General features: G+C 38.0%; 1 protein-coding gene across 1 annotated transcript; it reads right to left on the bottom strand.

The window, feature by feature from the left end:
- Positions 1–2798: 2798 nt before the first annotated feature.
- Positions 2799–10837, bottom strand: LOC100372036 (NXPE family member 4-like). The gene is made up of 6 exons (XM_002737626.3): positions 10746–10837; positions 10308–10424; positions 9773–10077; positions 8723–9262; positions 8022–8074; positions 2799–4102 (listed from the first exon to the last, which is right to left on the bottom strand). Exons 2-6 carry the CDS (start codon positions 10413–10415, stop codon positions 3366–3368), a joined length of 1743 nt encoding a protein of 580 aa, XP_002737672.1. The 5' UTR covers positions 10416–10424; positions 10746–10837; the 3' UTR covers positions 2799–3365.
- Positions 10838–12464: the final 1627 nt, after the last annotated feature.

Here is a 12464-nt window from a genome sequence, read left to right as displayed (position 1 = left end):
TTCCCTGCCCTGATCCTGGAACCCATGCCTTTGATAAGGTGGGTTGCACAGATTGGGAAGGCCATTTTACCGGCACTAGACCCTACAAGGGCATTGGGCTCTATGGGCAGAACTTAGGCCAATCATCTTTATGGAATAGGTTTCTTGGCTTCAGAAAGTTGATATGCGCAACATCCGGCAAGTCCATACTACCCTCTTGGCAGGAGGGGTTTTGGTTGAGCGGGATGCAGTACTGAGTCAGTGCGCCTATCCTACTCCAGTAGGAGACAAGTTTGATTGCCTGTGGAGAAGGCCTTGGGTGCGTGGTCGGGGTCTCCTTCTAAGAAACAGAAGAAGGCCGGTAGTGGGAAGCATCAGAAGGGGTCCAAGAAACATGGCCCTGGTTGTAGGACGTCCTGGCACTTCTGGGCATGGATGGTAGTACAACTCTGGTTTCCCATTCAGAGTCCTTGGGCTCAGCCTCCCCGTCTTCGGTCTTCCTGCGCTGGAGGGAGCTCTTGCTTTGAACCACCATCCGCTCTTCCCTGTAGAATGGAACCTCAAGCAGCCCACACCAGCTTGGCGCAGGAGTTTTTGACCCCTGGACCCTCAGAGTAGAGTCTCAGGGGTATTGGATTCCTCTCCAGTCTTCTTCTCTGACTCCTCTGGTCTTCTACCGAGGGACGAGGTCAAGGTGGAGACGACCTGACAGGAAGTAGCCTTCTGAAGTGGGGCAGCTGGCCTAGTGGAGAACCCCCATTAGATCTTCCTCATTCCCAAGAATTCAGGAGGCTGGTGTCCTATCCTATACTTCAGTCGGTAGGATGGGTTTGTGGAGCTCAATCGCTTCTGACTGGAAACGCTCTAAGGGTGGGGCGGCCATCTGATGGAACATCAAGTCCAAGGGATGTGGCCAGCCATGTTGCAGACCGTCCATAATATCTGAAACATTTTCAGAATGTCGCACACGACCACAGAGTCCTGCTCCCCACCTTCCGAGGATATGCAACAGCACCACAGATGCCCTCTTGAGATGTAATCGGTTTCAGAACACCGAGTGGCAGATCCCCCAATGGGTGGCAGATCATCTTTGTTTGTCTCTGGGACGGTCTCTGGATAGATCTGTTTGCCAATCACCGGAATGCCAAGCTCCAGACGTACGTGTCACCTCTCCCAGAGACGAGCGCCTTTGCCACAGATACTCTATCGATCTCTGGGAGTCCCATGGACGCTTACGCCATTTCACCCTTCCAACTAGTGCACCAAGTGTTGGAGGAAATGTGACTCGAGCCCACCTGCCTTCTGAAACTATTTGCGGCCAATTGGCCAGTGGAAGTCGAGTCCCCAGTGGAGTTGTTGGATCTTCCGGATCTGTTGTCCCAGTCGGATGGCACTCTTCTGCTGAGCACTGTGTTATTCCATCTTCACACGTGGAAGTTGTCGATAAACTCAATGCAAGTGCAAGGCTTTTCTGCAGAGTTGTCCAAGTTCCTCACTTCGACACAGTCGGACGACACCAGACATTTGTATGAGTCCAGATGGAGACTCTACATCGATTGGGGTAACTGAAGGGAGATTGATCATCTCTGTCCCTCTATTAGCAAGGTAGCCGATTTTTCTTGTTTTTATTTGTTCAGGGAAAATCTATATCGATGATTCTTGGATATCGGTCAGTTTTGTTCCCTTTCTTATCAGAGTCTGCTGGACTTAAACTAGCCTTGAGTTCGGTTATGCAACAACTGCGTGCCAAAGGGCTAACGAATCCTCCAGACTGGAACTGGTCGTTGGTCCTGGTGGCGCTACGGCATCGCCCTTCAAGTCCATGGGAGAGGCCGACATGAAATGTGTCACTATGAAAACAGTTTTTCCCTTGGCTCTGGCGTCAGGTAGGTGGCGTTCAGGGATCGGAGCACTGTCCTTCAGGGACGAATGTACTTCATTTATGAACTCACAAGTTGTTTTGAAGAATCGGATAGGCTTTCTTGCCAATAATCAATCCCAGGGCGTAATCTTGTCATCCCACGTCTAGCTAACATAGTAGGCATGAAGGACCGCCAGGAACGGATTCTATGTCCTGTCCGTGCTCTGAGTTGGCTCTTTGATCGCACCATTTCACAGTGGATTGTCGATACGGTCATGGAATTGTACACTTTAATGGCTTTTTCAGCGACCAGTTTTGAACAACAGGTGTGTGCAGGATAGCCAAATCTTTGCCTTCAAGCGGGGTTCTGGAGATCTCAGAATTTTTCATTAACTTCTACCCGAGAGAGCCTCCAACCTATGGAGGAGAGTCTCTACAGCAGCACCACCATGCACGAAAGTGTTAGCGCGATGACGCTTTCGACTGAAGCCAGCCTTTTTTCTTGGAACTGCTGGTTTTGATCTGCGCTATCCAGCCCAATAATATACTGTTTAATGCATTAAAATTGTCGGGCCCTAATTATTGTTCAGGTGGCCGGCTTTAGTATGCCTCCCTATATTGGGGAGTCTACTCTTGAGGCACCCGGTTCCTGATTGGTTGCATTTTTTGTGTTAAAAATTTGCATTTCAGCCGTCTGACCTTCCCAACCACCAGTAAGCGTGCTACTCTGCCTAACGAGTAATAAATGAAATTTATTATTTCCACGGATTTTCATTGTTTACATGATCATACCTACCTGAAAATCCGTGGAAAAAACGGCTAAGATCACGATCGTTTATTATAATAACTTATACAATGTTTAATCTTGCAATGGGGGGGGTGGTTAGATATTTGGGTTACCATTATACCGTACAATATGGCGTCACGTATACACCAAAGTCTATACAAATACACAATGTTGTTTTACCCAGAGGTATGTATGATTTTTTTTATTTCAATAAGCGCGGTGGTCGTCGGGCCGCGCATGTTCGACATTTGTGTTGATAAACATTGATTTCCTCACAGTTCAATGCGCTATTCTAATAGAAATTACATGTACAAGTTTTGACCTGGGCGCGACGTCCACTGATTACTACAGGTGACTGACTTTCATTCAAAGTCTTATTCTTGAAAATATATATTGAAATGATGACGACCTAGAAGCCCAGATATTAATACATGTTTTTTTTTGATGTTTTGAATTTTCTAATGGCGGCAATGCAGGAGCCGAAAAAATGAATTTATACAATTTACAGGTTTGCAAATCTTCAAAAAAATTCAACGAAAATACATAGTAACCCTGAATAAAGGAAATACCTGTAAACAAACGACACGACAACAAAACTAACAACCAAGTAAGTTAAACAAGATGTGAAGATGTATTATGATCATAGCCTCTAAGTGACAGTACATTTTAATAAAATTACATCTATGCATACACATCATATAATGATGTGTTGTATAACTAACCCCAATGATACAACACCTAACTATCAATATCGGAATTTTTAACCATATCTGGACAAATATAAGACATAATCAAATTGACTTCTTGTTGTACAATATGTGGTGATAAATGTACCACAGGCATATTGAAATGAGATTGAACCATGTCCCACACTTCAATAAAACTTACTCCGATATCTCGGAAAATATAACGCGTAATTCTATTCATATCATATAAAATCCAATTATTCTTTCGTGGTGGGGCAACATTCATCCCGTCAATGGGATGGGCCAACTTGACCAAGACTATTGCATCTGGACATCTGACCATTAACCGTTGAACCGCTAGCTTGGCATGAAAGATTCTGTCTATGTACGCAGAGTTCGACCACCAACGGAAATGGTACATTAAGGATAGAATAACCACAACTTGTTTTGCGCTACAATCAGCTTGTGAAATATCATCAAGATAATCACTCTCCAACACCATTCGTTCAACAGGGACTGGGGAACCACCGATCCTCGGAGCATCAAATTGATAGTGAATGTCTGCTTTGAAATTGTGTTTCAAGTACGTTTGCACGCCGTTCAATGTTGCGTCACCGTAAACTCTGATCAACTTTTTTGACAAACATATTTCTCCTGTATTTTTATCCCACTGTTGACTTTGGCAAACCATCGGAATGAATGTAACGTTGTCAACCCAATAGCCATCGGATACAGGAATCGGTAAATCAGGACCACACGGCGGCAGTGCTGGAGTGGATAGATCAGAGCCTGAAATAAATAAAAGTCCAACATCTTAAATGTATCTGTTATGGATAATCTGTTGTCAAGTTAAAATTTAGCTGACGTGTGATAAGCTCTCGTTCTAGTTCAACAATTCTCCTGTAATGTATATTGAATCAGTGGAAACCAATAATGTAATAATTAATTAACTAGGCAGATGAATTAAGATTTTTTTAATTTCTGAGCCGCTGGTGGCATTTATTAACAACGGTCGGTATAATAATAATCGCAGCTGTGATTCACATTTAATAATAATACTCGCAGCTGCGATTCACATCTAACACTGGCTTACTCCACTGACTGTAATTCAATAACAATGTTTTTCATCACCTAGAAGTGGTCGTAGTGTTTTAATCAATATTCAGTTTTATGTGGCCTGCGAGAAGCAAACTGAGTTTTCGTTTTTGACTCCCATGTGCGAAGCACATAATGGAGTCTTTGCAGTTTGTGTGTGTGTGTGTGTATGTGTGTGTGTGTATGTGTGTCCGACTGTTCCACTGCTATCTCAAGAACCATACATCGGTTTTTGATAAAACTTGGTGCATAGATGCTCTGGGCCAATGCGCAGATTTGATTAGGTTTTGGTAAAAATCCATGCTCGTTAATTACCTAATTTGCATGATAATTAGCTAATTTTTAGCTGTTCTATGACTGTTCCACTGATATCTAAAGAACCACTCATTGGATTTTGATGAAACTTGGTACATAGATGCTCTGAACATATGCGCAGATTTGATTAGTTTTTGGTAAAAATCCGTGCATATTAATTACCTAATTTGCATGATAATTAGCTGATTTTTAGCTGTTCCATGATTGTTCCACTGATATCTAAACAACCACTCATTGGATTTTGATGAAACTTTGTACATACATGCTCTGAACTAATGCTAGGATTTGATTAGTTTTTGGTAATAATCCGTGGATACTAATTACCTAATTTGCATAATCATTAGTCAATTTTTGGTTTTTCCACTGATATCTCAAGTACTAATCATCACATTTCAATGAAACTTGGTACATAGATGTCATATGACACTGCACAGACCTGATAGTTTTTATGGTAATATCAGTACATATTAATTACCTAATTTGCATAATTAATTAATTTTCAGCATTTGATATAAGTACTAATCATCACATTTCAATGAAACTTGGTACATAGATGTCATATGACACTGCACAGACCTGTTAGTTTTTATGGTAATATCAGTACATATTAATTACCTAATTTGCATAATTAATTAATTTCAGCATTTGATATAAATAGTGAGCATTACATTTCAATGAAACTTGGTACTTACATACTCAAGGACTATGCAGAGATTGATTGTTTCCGATAAATATTTGTGCATATTAATCACCTAATTTGCATAATTAGTTATTTTTCAGCTTTTCTACGGGTATCTCAAGTACTAATCATCACATGTCAATGAAACTTGGTACATAGATCCTTTAGGACTATGCAGAGACCTGATTAGTTTTAGGGCAAATAACTGTGCATATTAATTAACTAATTTGCATAATTAATTTTCAGCTTTTCTACTGATATCTAAAGTACTAATCATCACATTTCAATGAATCTAGAATTATGCAGACCCAATTAGTTTCCGGTAAATATTTGTGCATATTAATCACCTAATTTGCATAATTAACCAACTTTCACACTGATATCTCAGGTACTAAACATCACATATCAATGAATGTAAATGGATGCTGTAGTTCAATAGACAGACCTGGATAATTGTGGGTTAAAATCTGTACATATTATTTACCTAATTTGCATAATTAACCAATTTTAAGCTTTCACACTGATATCTAAAGTACTAATTATTCCATTTTAATGAAACTTAGTACAAAGATGCTCTAGGACAATGTACAAACCTAATTAGTTTGGGGTAAAAATCTGTTCATATTAATTCCCTAATAAGCATAATGATTCATAATTTTTTGGTTCTAATCACATTTAAATTAAACTTGGAAACATAGATTTTCTGTTACATTGCGCAGACCTCATTAGTTTTACACTCAAATATGTTCATATTAATTTTCTGATTTGCATAATTAGTTTTCAGCTAAGTAATTTCGAATTATATTTAATGTGTCTCCAATACTCTCAGCACATGGGAGTTCTTTCTAAGCTTTCTTTGATTACATGTGTTGGAACTGTTCTGAATCATTGCTGAAAGTCTCCTACCTAGAATCATAGTAAGGGTATTTTTTGTACATTCACGTACATTATATCGTTTATAGGATTACTAAAATAGTTAGAATGAACTTATTTTTGGTATACATGTTGGTATACATACATTTGCCAGCGACTGTATTGACTTCAAACATCAAACGCCGCCATTTTTTTGTTGGAAGGGAGATTCTAAATACAAATGTATCGTTCTCTTAACAAAGAACCCGCGTTATATGGTCATGACCAACAGTTTTCCTCGAACACGCTTGTTTATATTATGAAAGAATACATTGGATGACATCATGATAATAAAAAAGTTGGAACATCACTGTGACATAACATCATGGTCACGAATCGATCACGCATCATGATGACGAAATGGTAACAGATGATATGACTGGCTGATGACCAGTTTTCAAGCGTTGAATGGTCCCGCGAAAATAAGGAGTATAATTCCCTCAAGCGTATGACAGATCTTTTTTTATTTCTGAGCAGACTCACAATACATAGATACGTTATGATTCGGGGGGGGGGCACTTAATGCAAATCACATTATGGGGACGTGCCTTTTACCCTTTTAGGATATACGATATTATCGCTGTGTGACACCAAATTAGGATATACGATATTATCATTGAGTGACACCAAAATAGGATATACGATATTATCGCTGTGTGACACCAAAATAGGATATACGATATTATCGCTGAGTGACACCAAAATAGGATATACGATATTATCGTTGAGTGACACCAAAATAGGATATACGATATTATCGTTGAGTGACACCAAAATAGGATATACGATATTATCGCTGTGTGACACCAAAATATGATATACAATATTATCGCTGTGTGACACCAAAATAGGATATACGATATTGTCGTTGAGTGACACCAAAATAGGATATACGATATTATCGCTGTGTGACACCAAAATAGGATATACGATATTATCGTTGAGTGACACCAAAATAGGATATACGATATTATCGTTGTGTGACACCAAAATAGGATATATGATATTATCGTTGAGTGACACCAAAATAGGATATACGATATTATCGTTGAGTGACACCAAAATAGGATATACGATATTATCGTTGAGTGACACCAAAATAGGATATACGATATTATCGTTGAGTGACACCAAAATAGGATATACGATATTATCGCTGTGTGACACCAAAATAGGATATACGATATTATCGTTGAGTGACACCAAAATAGGATATACGATATTATCGTTGAGTGACACCAAAATAGGATATACGATTTTATCGTTGAGTGACACCAAAATAGGATATAAAATATTATCGCTGTGTGACACCAAAATAGGATATACGATATTATCGTTGAGTGACACCAAAATAGGATATACGATATTATCGTTGAGTGACACCAAAATAGGATATACGATATTATCGCTGTGTGACACCAAAATAGGATATACGATATTATCGCTGTGTGACACCAAAATAGGATATACGATATTATCCCCGCGTGACACCAAAAATTAGTATACAATATTATCGGTACAAATATTATAGTAGATACAATAATAGCTCTGAGTGGTGCCAACCTAGGATATATAATATCTACAATTGGCAACAAAATTTTAAATTCAATTTAAAAACAACACAAAAATGTTTCTTGTTATATATTGCAAAACCATTGTTCTACTGTATATGCGTCCATAAACACAAAGTGATTTTATCCAACTTACCGACAATTTTAATTTTGATGGGTGTTCCTTTTATCCGGGGGTTTGAATTCTTTCTGCAAAATACCAACAACACATTCGAGCAATGTAGCATTCTATAAAAAATGTGTCCTGTTTTGTTTTCTAACATACTGTGAATTCTTTCGAGAACATTTTTGTATGCTTGACTGGGCATATTTGGGAGATTTCTACTTTATTGTGGAGTTGTTTGCCAAATGTTCTTGTGCAAGTGGAATTGGTATAATGATAGATGGCTGTACGTTTAGTAGTTATACATTTCATGCCAGAAAATACAACTGCCACGATTGACATGGACTGTATTTATACTGTGTGAACATGATAAGTGTCGGGTTCTCCATATATATCATGACTGTGCCGCCAATAACCCTAGGCTCATTTACCTCCTTCAAAAAAAAAAAAAGATCTAAAACGAATAACTCTTTCAGAAAGTTTGCGTGAACGGATTAGTATGCATGGTATGAACATTTTCTGTAGTTTCTTTTTTCTAGAATGCTAAGGAAGATATAAATAATATCAATAAAAATTTCCGGAGCTGTGACCCACCTCCAAAATAAGATTAAGAAGAGGTCGCATTTGGCGGTACAGATATAATCATTTTTTACACAGACATATCTGTCCATCGTATATTATAGCAAACAATAGAAGAATGAAAAAAGAAAGGTTAAGTATCATGTGGGTATTACCCTTCATACAGTAGAGTAAGTGCTTGCATTTCGGCACTGGTGAGGTCACCGGACTGTGGGACACCGGAACTAATATTCACCAATTTTTCACAGGCAATGTTTTCTGGTTTGTCGCATAATATCACAGTATTTCCAAACGCCGAAGGATTTCTATATTCACATTTCTTTTCCCATGGGACTTTGCTGACAATAGAACATTTGGTTTCTTCTGTATGTGTACCATCCTTGTATATAGCACCTAAATGCATGGTAACTTTTCTTTTTAACATTTTTTGGAGGTAATCATTTACTTCTCTGGTTGAGGTGAGCACGATGTTTATCTCGGCATCTCCTGTCCATGCAGCATAAAATAACACTGAATATGTGCCATTCCCATAATCCAACACTCTACCGGAAGTACTCTGTTGTAGCTTCTCATTGGACATAACAGCGGAGAAAAAATCACCACCTCGACACTGCTTGTTATTATAGTCATCGTACGCCTGTATGACTACGTGGACCATATTTCGATGTTGTATTTTGTTATTAAGAAGATTCAATCTATAAAGAAATACGTCAGTCAGGAATAATACTGTCGACTCAAACAGCAGTCACTGAATATTATATGAATAAAGCACGCTTCTACAAAAGAAACTGTATTAAATAAAATTATAAATTATAACTCTTTAGTAAGCTTTTCACGTATAGCATGTGCCAAATGAAAAAAAAATGTTATTGTTTTTCGAAGCGGCTGTCCAATACTATTGATTCTCGTTTGTTCGATCGCATTGTAATGTAATGGTTCATATTTTGACTTGCTGTCATCGGAGCTCCAAGTAAACAGCTTTTATTTATATGGAAATAATATAAGTAATAGGAATACTCATATTTTAATATAAATTATCAGCATATTCTACGTCGCATTGATAGTATAACTTGAAAGTTGTTGGTGAGCTTGACAGAGAGAAATGTTACAAGGTTGTTTTTGGCGACACATAATTATGAAGATTACAATTTAGCGCTTTTCAACTACAAATCACGAAACTATTCTGTGATGTTCTTTTCACTTACTTAGTATGGTCCAACGAAGTCTGCCCAGACGACGCTTTACCGATTTCAAAATTAACCAATGTAAGTTTTTTGTGTTCAGATTTCTCTTTATTGTGACGGTACATCCACTCCAGTTCAGCTACAATACCTGTCCAATCCAGACCATAACGGCCGTAACTGTCGTATTCAAAGTTACTCACGTTGTTCTTTTCTGCTACTCGTTCGCTACTTGGAGTCATTGGGTCATCGAATTGATTGATCAGTTGAGATAGACCGGATCGATCATCTCGCCGTATCATGTGACGTGTTATTTGATCAGTCATCACCTAAGTGTGCAATACATTAACTTAATTATTTCATGGTTATTTGTTTTAACTTTTGCATGGTAGTATCATAAACGTTGCATTGGTTGAAAATTAAATGTTTTTAATATGCCTTATATCCGTCTGTGGAGTGAATATCAAACAAATAACATAGTTACATTCAGTAAGTCTCTATTTATATTTTATTTTTGTTTTCATGTTGATACTGAACGTCGGTTTCAATCATAGCTTACCATTTTACACAATCCCATTCCGAGAACAATTCCGCATACAAATATACCAAACAACCTAACAACGGCATTCCTCCAAAGAGGGGCTGATACACTAATATCATGTCCCATAGCGGTTACCTGTAAAACAAGTGTATATTGGCATTATTAGCGTATGCTTATTATAATTGTTAGAATTCACTGTTCATACTAAAACATAAGACTTTATGAAGTGGTCAACCAACGAAAACAACTGACCACACGTTTTGATGTGGAACATTTGGTGTTGTCATGGCTGTGATGTGAGTGCAATATACGAACATCCCTGGCGCTCTCGCTCCTACGATGAATGTTTGCCTGGCTATCAGTTTAACCATTAGCAGATTTGAAAACGTTGCTTTGAAAACTGAAGCTACTGTATAGAGTTGGATATTTGTAACAACAGAAAGTAGAGAAACATACCTGTATGAAAATAGTACCACGGCGCTTACTGTAGGTTGCCTGCGGTAAACTGTTAAACACATATAACACATATAAATTGGAAAGGGCGCCACAGCGAATGCGAGAACGTAGTATTTTGACAATAACAACATAATGCACCGCGTGACACATTGCAACATAAATAAAAAATATGTTGAATATATTTATTTAAGGAAGAAAGAAAAACAGATATACAAACTAAGATGAAAAGCAAATAATGAAGTAAATCGCAACATAAATAGGAGGCTTAAAGACGGCCTCGGGAGGGGTACTGACATCGATAGGCTATACAAATGTGTGCCAGAACATAGTCAGCTGGCGCACACGTGATAATAAAATAAATATGATATTTACTATATGGGGGCCGCCATCTTGAATGCAGCATAAAACTAAATAAGAGACAAGTTGTGAAACGCGTTTTTTAGATTCCTACAAATCTGGACAAAAATACAAATCTTTCACAGAAATACGATCCATTGGGATAATATTAAGCCAGATGTCAGATGACAATTTCAGTTTCAAATACCCCCAGGAAAGTGTTCTAGGTTCTTCGTTTAATTAGGTGTCCGTATGCAAAGGATTTTTCCACACAAAAACTCCGAATTCGGCCGAATTTTGTTATCGGCTGGCTTAATCTCGTATTTATTTTATTATCACGTGTGCGCCAGCTGACTGTGTGCCAGAACAAGTCTTTTTGAAGCCACATTGTCTAGAATTGAGTCTCTTTCTCCTCAACTGCCTCAAGGCTCGCCCCTGGACTGCACTCTCGACTGCCCAGGACTGCACTTTCTCTACCGCGTCTATCGTGATGTGTTCCCCAAGACCAACTCAAACTCTCTTTATTCATTTTCAAAACTCTAACCAGTTACAAAGCAGTAAAAAGACTCTAGGGCGTAACCTTCAATCATAAAGCCAATCACACTAAGTACTGAATACGTCATATCTTTTGATTAATCGTTCACTACATTAATAACTATGAATATAAACTGTCAAAATGGCGACGATTATCTGGTAATTAGTTCCAAATCACTGAGCCAAGTTCCGTCCAAAACTTCAAATAGGCCTACACGATGACAGACATAACACAGCAATTCGCTAATAATCAGTTAATTAAGTCGGTTAACAGATACGCAAAAACAAATTCATGACAAAAGCATCTTCAGAATTGTATACAATGATAAGGCAATCGTTCTCTGGCAACGGTCTGAAAATAGTTCACCTTTGAATAGTGTTACGGGTCATTTTTATCAGCGACGTCACACAAATCATGCGTGGCACCATCTTGAATTCCGCTCAACTCGTGTGTGAACTAATAACTCGTCTCCCGTAGTTCATGCGCCTCGACGCTCTATGGTTACGTCAGTTTCATTTTTAGTAAATCAATAAATTACTTAATTAATTAATAGGTCAGCTAATGATTTATAACTTACTATGTTTTTTAATGTACATGTATTTTATTTTCTCTGGTGTATATAGTTGATAATTAAATACAGTTAAACCAAAATTCTTGTGATTGTGTTCCTCTGGGTTTTTATGTATTTAAATAATGTTTTTATTTCGTATTAATAATATGAACATACAACACACAAAATCTTACATTACATAGTGGTATATAGAGAGAAACGAGAGAAAAAAAGAATAAATACAAATCCAAATTTGATCTGGTACAACGTATTATTACATTTGTCCAATATTTAGTCA

This window comes from Saccoglossus kowalevskii, chromosome 12, assembly GCF_978046115.1.
Source record: "Saccoglossus kowalevskii chromosome 12, keSacKowa6.1, whole genome shotgun sequence".
In the NCBI taxonomy this organism is placed as follows: domain Eukaryota; kingdom Metazoa; phylum Hemichordata; class Enteropneusta; family Harrimaniidae; genus Saccoglossus; species Saccoglossus kowalevskii.
The sequence above is the reverse complement of the archived record's forward strand: the minus strand, read 5'-3'. Positions and strand labels throughout refer to the sequence as shown.